This window comes from Poecilia reticulata, linkage group LG2, assembly GCF_000633615.1.
Source record: "Poecilia reticulata strain Guanapo linkage group LG2, Guppy_female_1.0+MT, whole genome shotgun sequence".
In the NCBI taxonomy this organism is placed as follows: Eukaryota; Metazoa; Chordata; class Actinopteri; order Cyprinodontiformes; family Poeciliidae; genus Poecilia; species Poecilia reticulata.
Genome location: NC_024332.1, coordinates 9,097,741 through 9,123,421, shown reverse-complemented (window position 1 = coordinate 9,123,421; position 25,681 = coordinate 9,097,741). Strand labels below are relative to the sequence as shown.

The following is a 25,681-nucleotide window of genomic DNA, read 5'->3' as shown; positions in this document are numbered from 1 at the left end:
CATAAAGAAGGGGAACGTGGTGCAGGAAGGTTGGGAAAGGCTGCCAAGTCCAGCTCTGCTGAGACTCACAAGTCCTCCTGTCTGAGCCGGTTTTTATGGCAGTAATCATGGAGCTCATCATCACTGAAAGGAGCCCAGGGACCTGGTGAGATCATCACATGCTAAGTGATGGCAGGAAAGTCTTCTTTATATTGCATTATTCAGCTGAAATCTATGGAAGGCCATTTCTGCCAACGTTAAGAATAAAAAGTCATGCTTTTAGCTGCCGTCACCGCGGCAGGTTTTCTACCAGCTTCGCAAATAAACTCAACTTCTGTAATACGGAGAGCATTTGTGGACAATGATTTCTCCATCTCTATCTCTATCCCATGTCGTCTAGTATGGTTGTTCTGTCACACGATATTTTACATGCAAAATCAAACATAAACATACTCAAACACAGAAACATTTTTAGATACACTGGAGTTTTCAGTTTCATGGTGAAGAAATGGGTTGAACTAGAACAATTTTTATTTAATATATCAACTCTTTCAATGACAAACTGCTGTATCCTAAGTACACAACAGAGCGTTACAGCAGACCCTTCCTCCCACTGTAGAACCATCAATAAGTATTTACATCCCTGTAAATACTTTTAAATACCATTTCTTCTGTCGCTGCACATTTGTTTTTTGCACCTTTTGTATTTTTCATATATTGTTAATAGTCTGTTTTTTAATACTCAAATGGAAAATATTTATATTTTGATATTTATCTAAATATCAAAATAAATATTTAAGTTGCAGATCTGCTCAGTTGCAGATCTCGAGTAAGCCCTTTCTGATGACTGCATGGTATTTTTAATATTACATATTATTAATTATATTATTATTTCAAACCTTGTTTTATATACATTTTTAAAACTTTTTGATTTTTTTGTGTGACTCTACATACCTTGATGCTGCTACTTCACCTGAACTTCCCAAATGTGAGACAATGAAATATGTTTCTATTCTATTCTGTTCTATATCTGGTCTGCCACTAGAGGGCTCTGTTCATGAAGAAGTTGCAGAACTCAGAGCCACATGGAGCTTCCAGGTATATCATCAACTTTTTCTCCAACATATTTAGCTTCTATTTAAATTCTCAAACTCCCGACGGTAACATTAGCCGTGAGCTCAGCAGCTCGTTGGAGTTGATCCTAGTAGGTGTTTCAGTTTACAACAGTCCCCCCCACCCGGGGGGTTAGCTTGTTGCAGGGTGACTGACGCCCCCTATTTCTGCAGTGGCTATTTAAAGAGCTCAATGACAGGACAGAGGAGGACAAGCAGGGGGTGTGAAGCTTCACAGGCAACAAAAATCTGGAGCTGGTTTCTGTTGCTTCTTTTCATTGTGATAAGTTTTTGCTTTTTAGTTTTAATTATAATAATAATTTTGGTTTTAGGCACTTATCTACTCCCTTCTTAGGGGGCTAAATGAAACTTTCAGGCAAGATTCTGAATTGACAAACCTTTGGTTTCAAGTATTTGCTAAAATATATACATGATCTATTATCTTATGGAAACTAATAATTAAATTGAATAATAAAGCTGAGGACTTTCTGAGACAGAAAATGTCCAAGTATGAAGTGTGTGAGGACATACCGTTCCCTGTGTCCGCTGCGTCCTCACTGGGATGGCTGAAGCTCTCGTATGAGTCCCAGCGGATCAGGGGGTCCTGGGTGTTGTAGTCCACAGAAACACTTGGCCCATTCTCCAAGTGGTCCAGACCTAGTGTACGAAATTTAAAAAGCATTTTTAGTTGAATTATCTCCTGATGGGTGAACCAGGTATTTATTCAAAGTGGTTAAAAAGTTGGAGTACCTCTGATTTTTTCTGGTCCGTAGGAGAAAACAAACTCCACCTTCCCATACTCTGGGAACCTTTCATCTGTCCAAACACACAGCAGAAGGCAACATGCATCTTTGTCTAGAACTGCATGAAAGCTAATAACACTGGTGAGGTATGACCATAATTGATTCAGAACATGTTGGGACATAAAGAGCCAAACGCTTCTCGTCATCAAATGTTCTGTGGACATTTTAGGTCTGAGTTCAGTCAGACATGTTGGTAGAGGTGCACTGGTCTGGTCTGGTCTGGTCTGGTCTGGTCTGCTGCTTCACGACCTGAATCTCTTGGCCTAATGGAGTGTCCTATTTAAAGACGGATCTTAAATCTGTGATCAAAAACTCAAATCAAATGTGGCTCAATATAGACAATTATTTAAATAAAAGTTGGCTAAATTTCCACCTTGTGATATAAAATATTCATTAGCTACGTTTCCATCAAATAGTCACACGAATTTTGAGCAAACTGTTGAAATGTCACAAAAAATTCAAATTAGGTGTTAACCATCTACTAGTTTAGAGTGAATCAGTCAGGCTATGAACAGTGGAATTTCATCAGATGCTGATGCTACCCATGGCTGTCATAAACAGGAAGTAGATGTTGGATGACACGGCAGAAACATAAAGGAATCCTCCCATTATTAACGACATGGTAGATAATTTGATTGTGAGATATAAAATGTGGCATGGCAGAAAATGACTGCTTTTCCTCTTCATATAAATATACAATTAGAATTAAAGGTTGTCATTTAATTTAGCTGCACTGAAGGGGAAAAACATAAGCTATAATTGCATAACCATTCTTTTAATCTTCATCTTTATGATTTCTTTATTCGAAAGAACAGTATTTTGTTTGGTTCCATTAAAATCCTAATAAATCTTAAATACAGAAGAAAAAAACATGTGTCCTCATAAGATCCTTATTTTATTTTGTCCTAAAAAACAATTAGCATTATAATGTCCATGTTTTGCTAATGTTATCTTAATTTGAAGCTATTGTTCATTACAGACAATTATCATATCGATATATAGAAATAGGTTTTATAAATGTTATATGTAAAATTTGATTAAAATTGCATATCTAAATTATTTTTATTGAAAACGTAAGAAGAAATGTCAATACATTTGAGAAAGAATGTAAAAAATACATATCTTAATAATTTATTTCAAACTAAATTGGAATAATTTTAATTTAAAATTTATTATACATAAATATATAGCATTGCATAATTTTAATGAAAATTGTAAAGCCAAATAAAATCACTTATACTTTATGGAACAATTAGCTTTTCAATAGTACAGTTTGACCAGCAGAGGGCACTGTTGATTATGAAACTCCAGGCATCCTGTCTTCTGCAGTCAGACAAAATTAAGCCTTTGACTTTGATCTTTATGTCCAAGTGTCTTTTTTTAACATGCAAAGAGAAATTGTTTTATGACTCATGCATATAATTTCACTATTAATAACAGATAATAACACCTTTGAAGGTCTCATCAAGCTCGGCCTTCCCAAAAACGACCCCAAGGTCGTGGATGGCACAGGTGTGGAACTGGACCCTGAACACCACGTCTCTGGTTGGGTTCCTGTACCTCTTATGGTAACATTTCAGCTACAAAGAACAGAATATGAATTGTTACAACATATGGAATAGAACAATATAAGTATAAAAAGATTGCAGTCCTACAAGGATGTCTCCTTTCAGAAGCAGCCCAGGTTCTATGGTGATGCAGATACTGGTGTTGCTGTCTCCCTGTACATTGCTGCCAAAGCCAAAGACAGTAAAGCTCTTTCAGTTGGGAATCACATCAAGTGTTAGTTTCTCTGCAGACTCAAAGCCAAACCACACTGAACTGGAAGAAAAGTTTCCATACTAGATTCCGGATGTGTAGACTGGCTGCATCGCCTGGTAGATCTTCAGGAACGGCCGGCATCCTGTCAGGAAACGGCAACAAGACGAATGAGACATGGTGACAAGCTGCGTCTCTCCTGCAGACCTTTGGCTGGGAAACTCACCGCCTTTGGATTCAAAGTTGGGTATGCCGTGCATGATGACATGATGCAGGAAGAGCGGCTTGTTGTTGATCTTGATGTGTCCAGACAGGAGGCCGTTGAAGTACTGCACATACCTGCAGACATACCATAGGCTTCCTCAGTCTGCCCCAAGGCTCCACACAGCTCCCCCTTCTCCACTCACAGTAGGCGGTAGTTTTAAATGGGGTCAGTTTTATAGGCAGCTGCCCAGGGCAACATTAAGAAACCAATTTTATATATTCCAGTAAAAATGTGCAAATATATAAGAAAAACAAACAAAATTGGACTCAAGACTTTAGAAACACCATTGTCTCGTTGGCTCAGAGGCAAAAACACAATTTTCGTATATTAACTATCTTCCCTCCATGTTTTAGGGTTCTTCCCTATATCAGTTGGATTACCTTTTAAATTCTAACCCGGTTTCAGTCTCAGTATAACGTAGCTTTATCCTCTTTAGGATCCGATGGAATAGATGGATGTGTACGGTGGGCTGCTAGGTGTCTGTTGAGTTAGTATAGTTTGATTGTTAACGATGCTAATAATGATTGCATCAAAGGTAACCTTGACCTCCAGGTCTGCATGTACACACATTCTCCTTGTTCTCCTGTCAGTGACCAGATGTTTTGGTTTCTGGGAAGTTCAATTAGCCTGACCCGAGATGTCATGGAAGCAGCAAGACGAAGAGTGAAGGAGCCACAGCTATAATATGATGGCTATTAATTTTTACCCAAAATATTGGTGAAACAAAGATGCAATTTAGATATTTATGGATCATCGAGCAAATTCAATGCTCTTTTCCAGAAAAGGTGGACTTTTCTGGAAGAGAGCAGAAAAAAGTCTACCTTTCTTGTTTTTTCTTTAGGATAATTTTTGTAGGTTGATCACTCCTGGGCAGATTCACCACTGTTCTGTGTTCTTTCTCCATTAGAGGATAATGGTTCTCATCAATGGTGGGTAGACTTCTGTGAATGCGCTAATAGTGGCACTAATTCTTCATTTAGCGCGTTAGCATTTTTGCTAACTTTGAAAACATTGAGAGCAATATACTATGTCATAACACATGCTGTGACAGTGACACAGGCAGGTTATCAACATGAATTTAACTTTCAGTGCTTTAGTATGAGCTTCCACCAAATACCATGTAGCACTTTTGGCATTAGTGGAACTAATAGTTATGATTAGTGCTTTAGGGTTAGCACAGCTAACTTTTTGTCTGGTTAATTGGTTCTCTTTGTGGTTCCCTCTGAAAGAACTTTCTAAGTTGAAGAAATGTATGCAATTTTATTTGCATAGGCAATTTGATTGCTATGCAATTCAAATAATATACTTTATGTATTTGAAAGAAATACACTCTTTATTAATTCTTTATTAATTTAATATAACCATGCTTTAATAACACTAAATGCATAAACCTAAGGAGTATGTAATTAAAATAAATTAGCTTTATTCCACTGATGAACATGAATCATGTAAGGTTTATTTTTTAGGTTTATGTTTGCATTAAAATTATCTAAAAAGAAAAAGTAAAAGAAAATTTGTCATGTAATAAAATTACATAAACAGTAAAAATATATTTGATTTCACAATTCCTCAGTTTACTCAGGTTATCTTGGTATGAAAACAACATTTCATTGAGGAAGAAAAACATTTAAATATAAAAAGTGCTAAAAGTGGTGAAATAATTTTTTCTTGGTTGTTTCTTCAGTGAAACAAAAGAATTTAAACTGCCTTTCAGAATGTGCAGGATGTCTCATTCTGCTGATCTAAGAGAGTCTTCATGTTAAGTCTTCAGTGGAATTAATTATAAAAAGTAGTTATAGAAAAGGAAGGGAGTTAATAATTTACCTTCTCTGTGACGGCTGACCAACAGGAAGAGCTTTGTCCTCATAGAATCGCCTCATGGCGAACCGGTCGAGCGCCTGGTCAGCACTGCATGGCATGAAATCACATAGATGTTATTATTCYWGATTTAAATTCAAAATCRTCCTTTTTGTTCTATAAGACAAGCAAAAATCTTTTCACAACTTTATAAAAAATACCCCTTGGCTGTAAGTCCTCCTGGCTGGGGCCCATTTTATAACATCTGGTTGTATTAAACATGGATGACATTTTTCCTTCACAATGCCAGGAAAATAAACTAGCTAGGACGGACTGCTAAGCTAAAATATCACATCGGTGTTTAATATTCAAGACCTTCGTTTGATGGATTGTTACTCCTGTCCTCACATCACCTGGAAAAAAGGGGGTTTGGAAGATGAAAGTACTCAAATGACAGTTTTTCAAAAAGCAACAGCCTTAAATCTTTTACCGTAGCATTGTGAACTTTACACAGAAGCTTAGAAAGTAACACAGGTGCAGTGATAACATGTTGCGTACCTTGCAGATATGTTGCTGTAGTGCATATACGCAGCCACCACTACACCTGTTCGACCTCGATTTCCCTGCAAAACCACAGAACACACAAGAAGACGGAGTTCATGTTGGAAATACTGGAACAACTTCCTGAAGGTTCAGAGAAGGATTACAATGAACGTGAATGAGAGAGAGYGTGTGAGTTTTCTGCACTCTGAGGGGACTTAGAGGAAAACTATAAATCTTAGAACGCATCCAGACACACCGACTGAAAGTCAAGGGAAATATCTTTGTGTAGTGTTAAAGGTATGACAGTGAGAAGAGTTTGTTCCCCCCAAAAATCTGCAGTGTAGAAAATGGRCTCGGCAGGAAACTTGATGATGTCACACCAGGCAGGAAGCAGTGTGTTTGAGGAGTAACTTAAAGTACATCTACAGGTGTACCTCCATTTCTGTTTGATGTTTTCAATTAACCAATTAGAAGCTTTCAAAGCCAGTTCCCAAATCACTTAGTTATCTTAGAAAGCAATAAGACAACTCTGATCATCCAGACTAATAAAACAATAAACACTTCTTTAATTGTAGCTGATCTAAAACAGAAGTTTATTCAGATCTCAAAAATGGTTTAAAACAAATTTATTTTTTAAATTAGTGTTTTATTTTCAATAATCTAAACATTGTTTGAAAGYTATTCTGATTTAATGTCAGGAAAATAAAGTCTGGAGTTTATGTAAGTTAAGTAAAATTAGTTCTAATGGGATATGCAAGGCTATATGTAATAATAAATTCATGAAAATGTTTGAATTTAAAAAAAATATGTATTCATAATGTTTTATGAATGTAAACATTCATAAAAAATGTTTTTATGAATTTATTTTCTAGCTTCCTTGTATTTTCACAGTGTTTTCTTCCTATTCTAACCCCTGAGTGTTTGGTCACCTTGTTGTGCAGCAGCACGACGTTGCGTTGGTCTCCGCTCAGCCACGTGTCCATGGCTTTGCACATGCTGCAGATCTTGTCCAGCGCCGGAGCATGATGATCTGGCCAGCCGAACTCCAGTACCTGAGCCGGATCAATCAGAAATCATTCAGAAAGCAAGAGCCAGTTTCACTTTTCACATTTCACTTCACTCCTCTCAAACGCACGGCTTCTGCTTCCACCAAACCGTGTTCGTACCTTGTGGTTTAACTTGGTTAAGTCGTTCCGCTGCTCGCTCAGGTTGAGCACCTGAAGTGAATGAGACAAGAACGACACATTAAAGCGGGTCAGCTCGGCAGAGAACGGGTTCTGGGCTTGAACTCGTCTCACCAGGTAGTGTTCGCCGTGCTTGGACCGCAGCATGGTGGCCACCTCTTTGAGGTTGTTGGTGTAGCTGCGCTCGTCGGCCGCGGCGGGGAAGGAGAGGGAGATGATCCTCTCAGTGATGTAGACCAGGTCCACCTCATAGCTCTCCTCCATGGCCTGAAGCACACTGTGCGGCGGAGACACAGACATCTAAATCTCAGTTGCTGTGACATCTTTGRGGAAAATCCTCCATTCCTCTTGGGAATGGATGTCAAACATCCACTTGATCAAATCTAAACTCCCACAGCTCAGCCATGTGCTTCTTGGAAAGGCTACGGTTTACATTCCTACACTGACTGTTGACACGACCACTGCTGATAACATGCAGCTTCTTCCACTGAGCACAAATGCTTTAATGACCGGTGGGCATGAGAAGAAACATCCGGGAGGCATCCTAGCTAGACCATGGTGGTGGAAGATCCCTGCCTGTTTAGCCCCAAGTCCTGCTGAAACGCATAACAACGCTTTTTCAGTTTTCACAGAGAGATAATCAGATTTTGCAAAAAATGTTTGGATACTTCAGAGTCTTTCTAACAAAAGCTTTTAGAAAAGAAACAGACCCACAGCAGCACAGATACTCCGCCATGCTTACCAGTTAGCATGCAGATATTGCTAGTAACTGTGTTGCAATTGCTTATAAAATAGCGCAAATTTGAATTACAAAAATAAATCTGCTAAATGGAAACATGTCAATTCCGACCTGTGGTGATTGGGATTTATCCACACTTTCTCCAATTAAAATCAGGTGGKTTTTATGTTATTTCTAGGTGCAGGCCTCTTGGACCATGTTGTGCAGCGTGGATCCTCCAGAGCTCACAGCGTCGCTCAGTTCATCAACAGTTGAGTTTGTCATTTGAACGTGTCGAATCTTGAGCTCTCGCCGACTAAAATTAGATTTTTAAAAAATGTATCCACATTTGACCATTAGGTTTGGGTATGGTATCATTTCAGATTTCTTTTTCAGATTTTTATTTCAAATTTRACAAAATATGTTGCAAATGATTTATTATTATTCCCACTTTTTTTTGTTAAAGCTGGTCTCAACCTTTCCTTGTTCAAAGTTCAGTGGTTGCTATGGGAATTTGGTGAAACAATCTCCCTATTACCACCTTTCCTGTTAATATGCTATATTTATTTGCCATAGTTCCAGTAGTTTTATTACTCTGACTATGATGAGGGCACGTTTAGGTGAGTTTTGTTCTAATTTCCTGAAGATAAACACACAGCTGCCTTGCATAATTACCATGCTCTCAGTATTTCCTATTTGAAGAGAACGGAAAGCCTACTCTACAAATAGTCTTATGTCATATTTACACCACAGGGAGGAAAAAGTGCAGTTAATTATTAAATGTTGAAAAATTGTTAGAAGCAGGCACTGGAATATGCTGGATAACATGAATATAGAATATTTACCCTGACTGCTTTCTCCGAATCTCCACACTTTTGCAGGACCTCGTAGATCCCTAAGGGAAACAGAAGGACAGGAGAGAAAATATTCATCTGCAAACATCATGTTGTGTCACCTGGTGATTATATGTACTAACAGCCTGGTTGGTAGGTGAGAGTCAATAAAGAGTCAAAACTGGAACAAAGAAGCAYRAAAACATGAAGTCTCAGAAATATTAAGYACTAAATGTAAAGATGGAGGAAATTGTTTGAAAAAATAAAATAAAATAAAATATCCAGCTGACAAAAAATGAAAAAATCCCTGAAATTTGAACAATTAGGAAATGTGTTTAATAATAATAATAATATCACAATTTYTTTTTCCGTTTAAAACTSTATGCAAACRCTGTACAAATGCCATTAATACAAGCTCATATATTTTAAGTGAACTACAATAAATAGAGACAAAACAGGCATCAGAAGCAAATATAGAAACATGGGTAGGGTTAGRGTATTACTCACAATGTTAAAAATATACGGAACAAAATACAAGCGAAAAAAAAAAAAGAAAATGCTGCTATGCAAAAGTATTTGCCACCTAATGTTTAGAATAATCAAACATAACCTGAGAAAAGTCAAAGATCACTTTTCAGATTTTATGCAGACACAGCTATTTATTAATATCTTTGCAGTTGTTTTATCAATACATTTTGGTGCAACCAGCTCTTTCCTGATCTTAATATGGGCCCAAATTGGAAATAAGTTTTTTTTTTTGAGCACCTGCCCCTTTAGTGGTCTCTGCACGGCCCTGCCAGAACCGCCACTGATTCAGCCCATCTTGATTAGTGATAATTTGATACATCATGCTGCATTTCGTCTCCTGCCTTCTCTGTCTTTGCTTTGCATTTATTTGAACTTTTCTTCCCTCCTTTTTTGTAGATATTCCCCTTCAACTCCATATTCCATCTGAATTACGCCTCAGTGTGGAGAAACTGATTAAGAATGCGGAGAATGTGAGAGGAAAAACCAGCGTCCCGATGTTTTCCCTGTCTGACGAGTTTCGTTTTGGTCGACAGCGTCTGGAATTAAAGTCTGGGTCATCTGGCCTCAGTGGAGCCGTCATGGTCACGACGGGCCGTTTCAGCACCAAACCGCCATGGACACATCCTGCAAAACCTCCACCTTCTCCACAGACATACCAACCCCMYYCCCCCGAGGAATGATCTGATACTTTGAATGAAAAACTGAGCATATCTCGGAGGAAATATCAAAATAAATTAATTTGAGCTTCTTTTTGAGAGAAAATGAAAGTCACCATTTGTAAATTCCTGTTGCTGAGAATGAAAGAAAGAAGATAATTACGGAGTCTTTTTTTATTGTTATTATTATTATTCTGCAGAGTTTTGTGTGAGTTCCTATAAAAGCTGGTGAACAGCTTTTATAGGAACTCTGAACCATCTGTGTTTATATTGCTGCTCTGAGTCATTGTTGATCTAATTATTCGGGTAACATCTGACACAAACGCTGACTCATGAGAAACGAAGGCAGAGAAAGCAAGGGATGCGAGACATCAGCGCCACTTTCATGTCTGTTTGSYCTACTCTGGAGAAAAAAAAGGGAAGAAAATTGTGTTTTAACAAATGTTCCGTTTTTTCTGCCTTCTGCTTTAAATAAACAGTTTTCCTTCCACATTAGCAGCACTTCTCATGGAAACAAAGATCAGGAAAACACCTCAGATCATGTCAGAAATTAGTATTTATTTAATATCTGGATAGATTTAAATGAGTTTTAAACATGATAAATTACTCCAACAGGAAGACTTAGGTCAGACCAGAGGAACTGGATGGAAGGACGGATGCCAATCATTCAAGCCATGTGTTCAAATAAACACAAGTTTTGCATAATACTTGTTCCACAGATCAGAGTTGCACTAACAGCAGGAGCATTAATGAATGAAAAGACTTACCGGAGTATCTACATGCTTTAGCGGCAGCTGTGGAGTGGGAGGCTGCAGAGACAGAGGAAGGGTCAGCAGATCACCGACTTTATTTCACCACAAGGAACAGACAACATGTTCAGGTTAAAAAAGAAAAGAAGACAAAAAAATTAATGGAATTGGAATAAAAAATTCAAATTTCTTGTCGCTGAACTTCTACTTTGGTCATCCAATTCCTAGCTAATGTTAAAGATAAAGAACAGAAAACACAACTTTTCATGCCAAAAGCCTAGAAATTGGAAGATTGATGAATCTGCTGGTCTTCCATTCACTGTCCACCATTTGGTGAGCTTACATTTTTCATGGAAGAGAAGGAAAACTTCAATTTCCAGCTCATTAAAATGAAAATGAGTCAAGTCTTTGCGCCACARAGCATAAMTCATTTTCTGCAACCCTTAGGAAACAGAAAAACAATTTGCTCTGGCTGAAGCTCATCTTTCTCCTCCTGTAGATTGGTGTTGAAGTTCCTTCAGACACTTGGAACTAAGGATGTGTCTTTTTAGAGAAGAGTTYGCCCCCTCTATTGCTGCCCTGAGCATCTACCCATATGACCAGTTTAAAAAGCCTCCACTCTTTCAAATATGAAGGTCTTTATCATAATTGGTGGACTAAATCTGTTTTCATCGTAGATGACTATCAACTGGTCTTTAAAGTTTTTTATATCTAAGTTTTAGTAGGTATGACAGACCTTATGTGTCAAAATTATAGATCATAATCATCCCAATATCTTCATATTCATCTYTGCCCACATCCCGACCACTTTCATCACCTCTTAAGCTGAACACACTTTGTACGCTTCAGTCTGAGCAGACAGGAGGAAGCGCTCAAGCTTATAGACGCCGACCTTTGACCCATTTGAACTACAATTCCAGAAAGTCCTTTCCTGGATTAGGATTTCGAGACCAGTAACTGTCTGAATATTTCCTCAAAGATCTCAGGATTGGTGATGAACTTGTGCTGGGGCTTCGTACTCACCGGCTCACAGCTGGTCGCTGTCTGACATGATGTAGTGACCTGAAGATGAAAAGATAGCTGATGAGTGAGGAGAGCAGGAGCGTAAAGACAAGTCACAGAAACAGCCAACAGTGAAAACATAAGCTCAACACAACAGCACCAGTGGACATTTCTGTTTATTTTCTCAACAAAAATCACATTAATTTGCTTTAATTTTACTCTATAATCCTGCCTTGATTTTCCACGGCCCCCCCATCTGTGCCCTTTAGAGGGGGCTTCCAGCCTCACTTTAGAAGCTATTATTTTGAGGAAAACAAACGGGGCTAAAGCAAAACCAGCTGCCTACAGATCTCTAAAACAAGCCTCCATATGTCAACTTTGTTGCTTCAATCTGTTTCGCACTAATTATTAGGTCACTTTATGGCTTTAAATCTGTCAATTTTACTGTGTTGGTTTCATTTATTTTATATGGAATGTTATCTTTYTTTTCTTTCCAGACCCAAATGGAAGCAGGTAATGATGCTCTGGATACGGAAAAGCCTTTATTAACAAAGAATCTGTAGATGAAGAGAGTAACATTAGCTACAGGCAATGTAGCTAATTGCCTGTAGCTACATTTAAGGCTGTCAACATTAATGATATTAATCTAAAAAGTTTAACRCATTAATACTACATAATGCAGATTAATCAAATATTTTGACCTAAAAGCCTCACTCCTGCAGAGAGTTACCTAGTTCACAGTGTGGTGTGGCACTACTGTGGAGTCACAAAAACAAGTGAAAATATGAGCGAGGAGAGTCAGACTGGTGAGGTCAGCGACAAATTTCACTTTAAAAAACACGTCTGATCCCAAGATGACAACTCCTGTCTCAGAATTTAAATGCAGAACATTTTTGATTCATCCAGGCTTTTATTTCTTCAAGACATTGGGACTTATGGATTTGATATAGTCAGCACAACTGTGGAAATAATCCCATGCCATCTGGAAGCATATATAGTAAAAAGAATTGGCCTAAGCACTGAACCCTGTGGTACTCCACGATTATGGTTCTTGTCAAAACAATTTGCTGTCCGCCACAGATTTTGAGTCCAGCGGAAAGTGGGAGTGAGTTCAACTGGCAGACAGGAAGCTCTTCCTTCTTCCTGTCAGTGAAAGATTTATCTCTAACATGCTTAAAAAACAAAGAMAGCTGGAATGAAGGTGTTGGGTACATGGTACTCTACTGGTTGCTAGGTATAATATGTGTCTGTTAGTAAGTATGTAGGTACCTCACAAAGAATATGTAAAGCACACCCAACCCATGCAGTATCGCACATCCAATACACAAAAATGGGGGTTTTGAGTGCGTTTCCCTTCGTTCATTGTACAAGCTAGCACTAGCAAGCAAGCTAATTTGCTAGGGCGGTATGATAAGAGTTTAAAACTCTTGTGCGACAAAATTAGAATTAGTTTAGGCCTTTTTATTGATTTCTGTCATCTGGAAAATTATCTGAGAGATAATTATAATATTTAGAGTCAWAACTTTAATACTGCTGATTAGTAGCCAACACCATATGTTTAACAGTAAGTGATATAAAGCCAATATTTAAAGGACAGACTATRTRAAAACTTAAAGCTTATAAATACCAAAGATACAAAAACATTTTTAAAGCAAAGCCTTTCTTGGTCCCCCTGGTCTGCATCCTTCTCCAACAGCTGCTCTTTTTGCGGTGTACTCTTGTGTGTTTTGCTCTCTTTTTTGCAACCACTGTCCTTTCTCCGCTATGTTTTGCTGCATAGCAAGTTTTTTGTAAACAGCAGTGTAGGGTCCCAACAAAAGAGGTTAAATGACACACACACGCACGCACACACACACACCCCCACACACGCGCACGCCCACGCACACACACACACGCATACACACGCACACACACACACACACACACACGCACCCCCGCACACACACCACTGTGTGAAGTCACAAGCCAGTTCCTGTTGCTAGGAAAAGTATCACTTGTACCCTAATTTTACTGTCACCTCTAAATTAGCAGGGTGTTGATTTCCTGATGTTGCAATGCAACATGACGCATCTTTTAATAGCAGCCTGGCCATCACCAGCCCATTTGGATGTCAGAAAAGTTTTCTTATATTACCCACGGTAAGTAAGTGGCTCCTAATAGTCTGGATCTCCCCCTGTGCCTAAAATCACTGATTATAGAGCACAAACAAGTATTCTATGGCAACTTATAGCTACCATCTGATTGTATTTACTTAAGTGTGTACAGATAAACACGCACAGGGGAAGTTCATAAGAGAAACAGAGTTAAGTAGGAGCCTATAACACCTGGTATCCCAACATGCTGTGAGCTGACGGCAATTTACAACCACAGGGATGAGAGTGCGCTATCAACGGATAGCAGGCACAGCCAGGAAGGAAGCTGCCGTAATTATTTACTGTGGGAAAACAAAGAGCTCATTGACTTTGACTTTGCAATCAAAGTTATCAACAGTACCAGTWGCTGGATAAGAAGYAATCACACCCATAGCATGCCAACGTGCAAAACTCAAGAGTCGGTCGACAAGTCGTCGCTGGTGTGCRGCTTGCTCTAAAGGAACAAATATCGGAAACAGTACAAGAAGGTGACGAAGATRAAAGGGATCCAAGGAAAGAGCGGAACCTTTCTACAGATTTCTGCTACTTGACAAAACCTGGTTCTATCTGCAATCAGAGCAATGGTAACCTGGAGTTTTTCAGCCACAAACACTCCAGGAGAGTCTGACCTGAAACAACTGCTGGATGTACGAAAAAGCAATTTATGTCCACTACTTAGTATGGTGGGTGATCTGTGATGCTGTGGGTCTGTCTCTWCCTGAGGATGTAAACTGTACAGAAAACCTTTGGAAGAAATCAAAGAGGGCAAAAGAGAGTTCCCAAGACTCTGGACTATCCAGACAGACTGTGCAAAAAGCAACAAGCAAAGGTCAAAGGTCAAAGGTCCAGTGCTAAAATAATTTGAGACTTWTTTTCCCACATCTTTACCAGATGTCCAAACAAGAGYGGAGGGAACTGTAGTGTTTTTCAAGGAGACTGCAGAAAGGTGCACTCATGTGAATCATGGCACCTAATGAGTGTCTGTGTGTTTTAACAGATTTGAACATATTCATAATTAATATCACTTACTACAATATTGAACTATTAAGAAAATGTAAGTCTACAGGTGGGGACATATAAAACATGCGGCAGCGTGCTCAGTCCTGGTTGTCCAAGGAATTTCACTACCGGCGACAGGATATGTTTAACTTTTTCTAAGGACGCTTGTTAGGAGGAAACCTTTGGTCTCTTCATAGGATGTGGCGGTCAGGCTAMAGTTTGCCAGAGAGAAAGCAGACAAAGATCAGGACTGGAATAAAATTCCTTGGACAGATAAGAGTAAAACTGAATGATCTGTAAACCATTACAGAGGTTAGGTTTGGTATAAAGCAGCTACTATCTTCCAGGACAAGAACCGTATAGTGCCTGTGAGGCATGAAGCTGAAAGTGTCATGGTTTGGGGATGATTTCCTTCAGCTCGACCTGGCTGAGCTGAACACCACCATAGAAACCACAATTATTTAGTGTGCCAGAAGTTGGTTAAGAAAAAAGAAAGGAAAAAGTCGCTTGCAACATGGTAAGCGACTAAAATATACCTGGGAACCCCTCAAATCTCTGACAGCTGAAGGTGAGACGTTTCAGACTGATGTCAGACACTGGTAGATGGGAACAGGAGCTTCTCATGAAGGGTATTTCAGCCCAAACAGGATTGGACCTGTACGGCAGTGTTCCCCAACCCCCGGTCCGTGGACCGGTACCGGTCCGTGGACCAATTGGTACCGGGCCGCGCAAGAAATAGTGAAATATTTCCGTTTTATRTATTATTTGAGTCTGGAGGATCTTTTATTTTGAAAATCCTTTAACCGGATTCTCTCGGTTACTTGCGAGCCAACATTTAGCCCACAAACATCAACATGAGTAAGAAACAGATCAGGTGTCTTTGGAAAGTTTCTTTGCGAAGGGGAAAAGGTCCAGAGAAGAGAAAGCAGAATGGATTTATCCCAGACGGGTAGGTGAGTCCCACATTACAAGCCGCTCTGCGTAACATGTGGCGACCGGCTGCTAATGAGGCAATGAAGCTTCAAGCTGCTTCGCCACGTGGAGACCAAGCAGGCTGTGGATCTAAGCAACACTTTGGGTGTCATTGTCTCCCATCACTCCCAGATGGGACCGTCTCATTGCAGAGAAACAAGCGTGACTGTTTTTTCATAGTTAACATTTTTAACTGAATAAACATAATAATGACCTTTAGATTTAATAATAAACATTTCCACATATCATCTCCGATATCCACCGGACCCAGTTGCGCGATATGTCAGCTGTTTGGGATTCCCCTCTGCTCTTACATAACCGCGCTTTTTGATTGGCTACCTGTCACATTYAGCAGGTCGTATTCTCGTTCCCAGACAGGAAAAACCCCACAGGTTGCGATAAAAACTCCAAGACAACCCAAATTGGGTATATTCAGGATTTAGAGGGAACACCAACACCGCCTCAACGAACCTCCCCACCCCCGGCCGCAGTAAAATTTTCCAAGTCTTGACCGGTCCGCGGTAATAAAAAGGTTGGGGACCACTGCTGTACGGTGTCTTATATGGGTTGTGAAGCTCTGACTGAATCTTACTTTGATATTTTAAACTAAATATTTTCTAGAATTTTCTATCTTCTTGTGAACATCTTGTAAGTAAGACAACATTCTTTTCTGTTTCAGATGTAAAAAAAAAAAAACTTGTACATGTCATGTCATAACCTGAGCAGACAGAACACTAAACTCTGTCACTTTAAGGACTGTGAGGACTTTCCATAATTACTTCCCAGCCAGTCAGGAGTGCATAGTGACTAGCAGACCACAAACAGGGAGCTTATACTCTCATTGGGYCACAGGGGCGTCTGAGAAGGAATAAAACAAGAGGTCAAAGGAAAGACCCAAGGGGGGCTTCTGGAATCTTAGACTGGATAAGAGGCCCCATTAGGGGCCAAACAGAGGAGAGTTAAGGCCGGTCATTGTTCAACGCTAAAGGTCAAGTCTCTCAGGTGAGATTCTTTCTACTTTAGTGCTTTTCATACAGGATCTCCAAGAGTTTAAATGATTTCAGAAAGGACAATCTACTCTGTGCGTTTCAACAACATTTGTCTTCATTTGGAGTTTTCTAACTGATATTTTCTACCTAATATTTAGGTTTTAACTCCAAAGCTGTGGTGTTCCAAGACATTTCTTGCCCCCTTGACCTTCTCAACCGATACTCTGATCTTAGCACATCAACATGACCCTAGCTGATGGGAAAAAGCATRCGTTTGCCACTGTGCATAAATCATCTCACGGGTTCCACTAAATAAGCCCGCCGTTGGTCCGACCGCACTAAGAATTCCTCAGGCGCTCCTTTCTGCCCACACAAGAGCTGCTACCACACTGATGGCGGCGAGCCCAAGGAAGAAAATTCTTCTCTTTCTAAACGCGGGGCCAAATAAGGACTGAAGCTCAACCGGGTCCGCTGCGCAGGGATTTATACATTGACTGGGTTTCTGTTTTACTTGGAGGTCTTTGCAAATTGGCAGAGTGCGTGTTCTTTTCCATCTTGACATGATGTCAAACATGCAATACATGTTTGAGATATTGTTACAGAAAAAGGCAGTTTCAGAGATTGCTTATAGATTTGATTTTCCTCAATCTAGGAGCAAAATACTCAATTAATGCTGATAGAGCTATCTCAAAAGAGAAAGTTTTGAAATGAGTTATTGCACTAACTTAAAGTCAAAAACATGAGTCTTTGTTTTGTCTAATTGGTTGGTATAACAAGTGTTCATTGTCTACTAACATTATGTAATGACTGGGCAATAAATACACTGGATTTTTGTATAAATGCATATATTTTCTCCATAACTGTCCATGTTTTAGATGATTGATCAGGAAATTTAGACCAGTAAGTAGTTAAATTGTGGGCATAAATCTCATCTGTTTTTTGTTTTGAGACCTACATCATGTTTCAAAAAACTAACCAAAGAATTGACAGCARCACTAATATTCACCTGTTTGAGAATTTTTCTCCAGGATATGACTCCAAATTAGTCTATTCGTGAATACATTTGAAAAGCATATTTTCCTCTACCACTACATCTGTAACTCAGTCCCATATGACATACTTATAGTCAATACACAACCTTAAGTCTGATTCGATCAAACAAACATAACTCAGTGTGCTAAGACTAAATTATATAAAATGAATTTAAAATGTTAGTTGTCAAAACATCTCCTGATATTTAAAAAGTTCTACCAGAAAAAGGCCAAAACTCCAGACGCATGAGAAGCTGGTAAAAAGTCAGAATGACCAGCGCTAATGGCCTTGATGAAGGCCATACATGGAGTGTCAACAGTCAGACAGATACAACAGAAAACTACAAAAAGCTTGTAAAAAATCTTTTCTCACAAATCCTCACACATTTAGACATACAGGGGCTGCAGAGGTGGCCCGCTCATTAGTGTGGTCATGGTCTAACTCTCTTTGGCTGCTTTCTTTCTTTTCACATCAAAATTGTCTGTTTCACARATCCATTGTCAAGCTCTTGGATGTCACCAGCGGGGATTTGTTTTTGAAATGAGAWCTAAATGACTACCACATGGCTAACACTACATAAGCAAGCATGGAAATTGGTGACAAGCAGTGTTCGCGTCTCCTCTAAACGGTTCAGACAAACTTCGCCACAGCTCACAGGCAGTTATTTACAACGTGATTCATCGCAGCGAATTGCCATGGTAGTGCAGCTATTATGAAGCTCGGTGTTGCGTCCAACAAAAGGCACTGACACTGTTCCACCTCCAAACCGACATGCCATTGTTTGGTTTGAGAGCCGAGTGCGGCTTTCTGTAGTGRGCACGCGAGAGGCCAAAAACTGCAGATCATGGAGAAGGCAGCTATTTGATCATCAAGTGAGCCCTGAGCWGGCTCTGGCTTGGCTGTTTTASCCCTGTTTACAGCTTAAATCACTAGATAGATGACAAAACACTCCAATAAACAAGGAAATGATGAATATCAGATGTGTGATTGTGGCTCACTTTGGATACAGGTTGAAAACCACCAAATCTGAATGGCTGCCTCGAAATTTCACGCAAGACGAACATGACKRCATATAATCATAGGAMATTTGATCTGTGATTCAGTCATGGGAGACTTCTAGTATTTAGCACCAAGCTGACAGAAATCTACCTGATTCCTATTTCCTTTGTGGGGAAATAAAAACGTCTGCAAATTTGTCAAACTTTTAACAGCCGGGCTTCTGTGGACCGGCGCATGTTTTGGTCATTACTGGAAGGCGCTGATAGGCATGTCTCGGACAGCTCATCAGTTCCGGTTTAATTAGGGACGACGGCAGGATGCCATTTCTCGCCTGACCACTAATTACACGGTGAAGGAAGGGGAAACGACTCCARGCCAACATCAAAGCTACAAAAAACTCAATAAAACAACAAGAGCTGAGAACCTGACGTGTACGTTTACATTTGATCTGACCGCCTTTAGAAAAATATACCAGAATATGTTAAGTTACAGAAAAAAATTCTTCACTTATTGACAGATGTGAATCAGCAGTTAAGCATAAATGCTTACATAACAGTTTTTCAGCATATATTTTGCAAGCCAGAGGAGCTTGCAGTTTTAAMCGAATTTTGTTAATGTTTCACTTTTTATGAAGCTGTTCAGTCTTTGCAGGGAACTGTTATGATATAAATCTCTGGGGGAGTTAAAGTGAAGCAACAAATGCCCTTGAGATTTGGCAAATGAAAAAGTGCAGCATCAGGATGAGGTTAAGTAAAAAACATTGGCCAAAGAATTAGGATAGGATTAGAGTTACAACTGTCTCTCTCAACTTTTGGCCCTTTCAGTGAAATCAATCATATTTTATTGCCATGCCTTTATTAGATTGAGGTCAAAGGTGACTGACCGCCAGCATCCTCTCTCAAAAGAAGAGAAGCATGAGAAGAGACGTCAAAGAAAAGAGTGGGAATGAAATTCCTCCTCAGCAATGCGACAGCAGATTTTCCCGGGAGAAGGTAAAACACATGTTTGCCTGCTGTGTTGACCAGTTGCTCCCAGTCTCTTGCTGACTCTGCTGCCACAAATCACCGCTCGTCAGGTCACGAAAGGCTCCCCCCGGCCTCCAACAGCAACTCCTGTGAACTCAGTCTGCCTCGTTCCCATGGGAGAAACTTTCCCATGGCTGAGTCAGAGCAGCCCACATTCAAAACATCCCGAGGAAAAAAGGAAGCTTYTGCGGTTGTTTATATCCAGGAGCCTCTCGTGGTCGATGCTATACAGCTTTCTCGCCTATTTTACCTATTTTATATAAAAACCCCACAGAAAACCTTTTGTCAAAGCTGACAATACTTTCCATAAACACTCTTACCTGCACGCCTGCTGTGCGCCGTCCCGTTCTGCCTTGCTGCTACCTTTACATACTCCCTGCCTTCACACCCCTTCTAAGAGAGTCAAGGCAAGAAAGCGAGTACTGTAATGGAGAGATGGTCCTCCTCCTCCCCCTTACTCCAAACAACAGCAGTAATCTCAAACGCATGCCAGTAGAGCTACTGAACTTGAGTCTGCGTGAATGCGGGCTTGTCTGCTCAGCCTCTGGACTGGACCAGGATGCACTCGTTTTACTGCTGGCTTTGGTTCCTCCCGACAACTGCCAAGAAATTTCAAAAGACGCTATATAAGGCCAAGAAAGTGGCTAGGGGCTCCTTAAGACTACGGTACAAAAAATGAGAGAGCAAAAGTCGTTCAGGGGCAGTAACTGTATCCCTCTGTATTCCTCCTTCTGCTAACACACTCTCCTCCCTTCTTTCTTTCGTAGGTCTCTTTGGAAGCTGCTACAGAGAAGGGGGAAAGGCAAAGYCTACAACTCTTCTGTTGTTGTTTCAGTTTAGCAAATCAGGCTAAATATAGACTCACTGAATTGATAATGAATTTGATGGAATGTTAAAAAGATCATGAGGTCAGCAAAATGCTGATTCCAGATTAGGTCTAGATGGACGCTGCAGTTTGTCCAACTCTCAGCAACCAGAGGGCTGTGTTGGGTCAGATTTGATGTCCAAGCTGAACCCAAACATTTCTGACAGGTGAGCCATGRTTGGCCACAAGGCAGTTRGTCATGCTGGATTTGGGTTTTTCCCTTACTGTTCTGGCAAACGTTTGGATGCACTAGCAGATAACACTGCGGCTCGAGGCTAGTCCTTATTCTATGCTTTACTCCGTCCAKAGAATCTGGACCCTCAGAAACAATTGCTCCAAGGAGGTGTGGACTGAAGACAATGGCCAGGCTAGTTTATAGCAAACTGCAAATGAAGATTCACAATTTAGTTTCTCAGAAAACTAGAGATAAAAGATGATTTTTAATCAGAAATGTTATCCGACTGAAAAGTGAAGGACTGTATCMAGGCCAGTTTGCTTGCCAAAAAACAAAGATAGATGATTATATAAACTCACCAAGCACAAAAAAACACTTTCTCTAGAAAAACAAGAGACCATGTACCCACCAAAGAATACAAGCAAAACAGAACCGACCCATACCATGATGCCACCACTGTGGTACATAAAAAGGGTGTACAACATATCTGCACCATAGTGCATATTGTTGTATTTGTAAACATATTGCTAATCTTTTACATCAGTTTTTTTGTTTTGGTCACAACAATTCAGAGGCTAAATTTTTTTCTCCTAATATCTTTATTGCCTGTTTGACAATGAAATATTCATGTTGTGAAAATAAAACAGTTGTATTTTTTTAAACGCATTCAAAAGTCATAAATACGTGTTGCAAAGACCACCAGGACGTTCTCCTTTTTAAAAGACAGATGGATGATTTATGTAGTCGCCACCCTCTGGGTTTTTCAACTCTTTAAGTGAACTTAGTTCTTGACCTCCAGATGATGACGGAGGTAAATTAGCCCATCAGTCATCAGCTAGCGCCTGGTTATTATAACGTTTATACYATTTGTCTGCCAACACTATCTCTCAGCTACTGGGTTRCGTYTGTACTGCTGAAGGGTGTTGCTWTGGAAGTATGCGACGGCGGCCCTTTGAAGTGACGTGTCTGTACCGGGGAAACAGAGTTCCTTCTGTGTTGCACGGGTTGTTCTCAGTGTGTGCATGTGTGTATATCCTGTCGTTTCTGTTTCTCCCTCACYGTCGTACCTTTTTTACTTTCATGCTTGGATAGATACTTTTTTTTTTCCTTCTTTTTTTTCCCATGCCAACATTCCTGAACCTTCCTCATCCCTGTAGAGTTCTTAGTGTAGTTTTTGGTCTCGCCCCACTTCTCTATTTTAGAAGATAAATTTGATCAAAATAAGAACCATAGATGGAGAAAAGATTCAAACATTACTAAAAATAAGTTATGAGTGCCTGTTCAGGGGTAAATCTGAAGAGGGGATTTTGGGATTAGTAATTGCAGAATCTATAAATGTTCTTGACATAATAACAAAGTTATGAAAAATATACCCTTTAAGCTCATAATGACACTTGCTATTTAATAATTGTTGGGAAGCAGCTGCACAACCCACTATCTAAACAAACTATCKTTGGTGATAATGTCCGCCATGTTGGCCTGGTGATAAGTAACTTAGCATAACCAGTTTGAACACAGGATAGCACTTTAGCTTTATGTCAAGTTTTCTCCTTATAAAKTCAGAACAATGTCCATAACAAATAATTACTGTCTTTTTTTTCATTTAACTGTTTATTGAAATTTTTCAAATTTGTTTACATATCTGAACATTCCACTTTAAACATCTCACAACACAAAACGTTTGCTTGGGAGCCGGTCCTCTATTTGCTTTTTGTCCTATCTGGTATATCTAGTTTTTCCTCTATTTGTTCTCGCCGTCTTTTGAATGTCTTTRTCTTGAATGTTGTCCATTTCATCCACTTTTCTTCTATTTGTGTTTGCTGAAGTCTCAATCGATGTGTCAGTTTTTCCATAATGTAGATTTCTTTTATTATTCAAGTCCATTGTTCTTGACAAGGGGGGTCTGTCTTTCCCCAATTCCCTCTAATAGCTTTCTTGCAAGCTATTAACATTATCTTWATCAGATACCTGTCTTTCACCCTTACATTGATATTGTTAAAATTGGAAAGATACAGTACCATGCTGCTCATAGGAATATCATAACCCAGAATCTTCTTCACAGTTTCATGCACATTTTTCCAAAATTGGACAATTTTAGGACAGCTCCAAAATATGTGTGCATGGTCGGCTTTCACTGATCCACAATTCMCCCAACATCCCAAGTTTATGCTGCTATATCTATTCTTGACGTTATATCTATTTCTATGCTATATCTATTTCTTGACTATCTATTGTTTTCCCTCCATATCCGTGATTTGGTGGATGTTTGATGTGTTTTYCACATATCTAACCAATAGTCATCTGAAATTGTCACGTTAAGCTSTGATTCCCATTTTTCTTTTATGTATTTAGTCAAATGTTTATTCATTATCAGTTTTTGATATAGAGTAGAAATGATTTTAATTTTTKTTCCACTGAGTGAATTTATGACAATTTGAATCACACCATTCACTTCCACAGAGGGATCCCACCTGATTTATGTTCTATAATAATCTCTTAATTGCAGGTACCTGTAAAATTCATGTTTATCTAAGTTATACTTATCCTTCATTTTTTGAAAACGTTTGAAGTGTGTACCATCCTGTGACCCCCTTTTTTATCCCTTGTTTAAACCCTTTATCATATATAGTTGGTTTGAAATCACGATCATATGCTACCCATCTGAGCACTTTCATTTCTTTTTTTATCTTGTATTYTTTTAATGTTTTGAACCATAAATCCAGTGTAAACATTGCAATTGAGTCCATGTATTTCTTGATTTTTTCATATCTATCTTCATCCCCAATAACACTTTGAATTGGGTATCCTCCAAACTCTTTTTCCATATCTTTCCACTTAGCTATATAGTCTGGTGAGCASCAGCATATAATATGCCTGAGTTGGGCTGCACAGAAGTACTGTCTTAAATTTGGGAGACCCATACCCCCCTTATCTTTCKGTAGTTGAAGARTTTCATATTTAACTCTAGGTTTTTTGCCAGCCCAAAWGAATCTTGATATGATCTTGTCCCAGATAGCAAAATGGTTTTGAGGAACCTATATTGGTAATGCCTGAAACAAATATAATAGTTTTGCTTGCACATTCATTTTAATAATATCAATTCTTGAATTCAGATCTAAAGGCAAAGTAGTCCWTCTATCTAAATCTTTTTGTATCTCTTGGCTTACAAATAATTACTGTCTAAAGTTTTAACAGCTCCACGCTATTTGTTATAYGTCCCAACTGGCTACTTAGATATTGATCCTATTTATAGTGTGTGCTAATCAACAAGCTAGAAGCACCCTAAATAATATGGGAAAAATAGTCCTTTYTGCATCTTAAGGTAAAAATTTGTTACAAATTATTTGCATTTGTATTGCTMAACCAGCCGCCTTTCTCTAGATACTGATTTTTGCTACTTTATGCTGTGTTAGGTGGAAGTGTAGGCTCAATAAAACCCCCTCATTGCTCAGCARCAACATTAGCTGCCAGCTTGTGGGAAAACTAAACCTAAGATAAGTTTTTACTGCTTAAATGTGCTTCTCCTTTACTTAACTGCAGACTTTTTCTACAAGAATTTTATGTTAGGGTGTTCAATATTCAGTGTCATATACGTCAAGGGTGGAGCAAAAAAAAAAATTAAAGGCTTTGGAAATTAAAAGGCAAATTGCTGGTGTGCTCTGGTTTGGGTTGTGTACAATCCTGTGAATRAAACTCAGAGGCGTTTCTTACAAAACTGATTTAAAAAAGACAATAATCGCGTTTTTTTGGTTTTGATTGTGCTATTACAAGAGTTTTGAGTGTTTGGTATGACTAATAAAGTTCTGTATCATTTCAGTCATGCTAATGTTCTGTACAATTCTGAATCAAAGATACAGTTTTGTCATAAGTTTGTATTACATACTATGTGAATTAAAATAACAGCTGTAGTAAAGTAGAATGGTATTGTTTTMGTGTCAATCAACATTGTRTAATTATCTGYTCTCCAGCTCGATTTTAGCTTTTTGAGAATAAAGACAAGACAAAGGGTGCTTTAAACGGCCCAAAGTGTTCCAGCTATGTGTCCCCTWACGCCACTTTATAGAGCATATCATTTCCAAAACATCTAATTAAAGGCCTCTCCCAGTTTCCACACATCACACAAGCGTGGATGAAAATGTCAGGATGCTTAGATTACAAACTGTTGACCTCAGGGTTTCACAGTTTTAGACTCCCAGTCTAACCTTAAAACTGCACTCTTAGAAATGGCTGTAAATTTACGGCGGAATTTCAGCAGTAACATACTGTTATTCCAAAATATGGTAGGCTAGTTGATTTGATGTCTTCTTCTCTTGTCACAATCAAGACTGACGACTGGCAGTAAACTACCGCAAAATAATTGTATTGCATCTTAGAGAAGCAGCATTTAAAGACAATATTAAACGGAAGGAAAAAAATACTTTCCATAATAAATCTTTTAGGGAATGAATCGAAATCTAGAGAGCATAATCAAAAATGTTAGAATACCAGTGTTGGTGTTATATGTTAAAAATACAATGTTAATTAAACACTTGTTTAGTCAAATTCAAAGATCAGTTTGTCAGTTTC

The 25,681-nt window shown here is 39.0% G+C and overlaps 1 protein-coding gene across 5 annotated transcripts in view; it reads right to left on the bottom strand.

Annotated features, from left to right (window-relative positions):
• The window catches only part of tns1a (tensin 1a), an 80,216-nt gene that overhangs the window by 23,655 nt on the left and 30,880 nt on the right, over positions 1-25,681 (bottom strand). For 4 of the 5 annotated variants that reach the window (XR_001777490.1, XM_017309996.1, XM_008423546.2 and 1 more), the window contains 14 exons: positions 11,949-11,987; positions 10,944-10,985; positions 9,005-9,054; positions 7,556-7,718; positions 7,424-7,474; positions 7,187-7,309; positions 6,273-6,337; positions 5,742-5,825; positions 3,879-3,991; positions 3,737-3,797; positions 3,550-3,625; positions 3,345-3,474; positions 1,842-1,907; positions 1,623-1,748 (listed from right to left, as the gene is read on the bottom strand). Coding sequence is in view for 4 of the 5 variants with exons in the window: in XM_017309996.1 (XP_017165485.1) it covers positions 1,623-1,748; positions 1,842-1,907; positions 3,345-3,474; positions 3,550-3,625; positions 3,737-3,797; positions 3,879-3,991; positions 5,742-5,825; positions 6,273-6,337; positions 7,187-7,309; positions 7,424-7,474; positions 7,556-7,718; positions 9,005-9,054; positions 10,944-10,985; positions 11,949-11,987 (1,189 nt within the window). In the remaining variant the exon portion in view is untranslated. Of the gene's footprint in view, positions 1-1,622; positions 1,749-1,841; positions 1,908-3,344; positions 3,475-3,549; positions 3,626-3,736; positions 3,798-3,878; positions 3,992-5,741; positions 5,826-6,272; positions 6,338-7,186; positions 7,310-7,423; positions 7,475-7,555; positions 7,719-9,004; positions 9,055-10,943; positions 10,986-11,948; positions 11,988-20,395; positions 20,735-25,681 lie in introns of those variants that run through there. The other variant, XM_008423563.2, reaches the window with a different exon arrangement.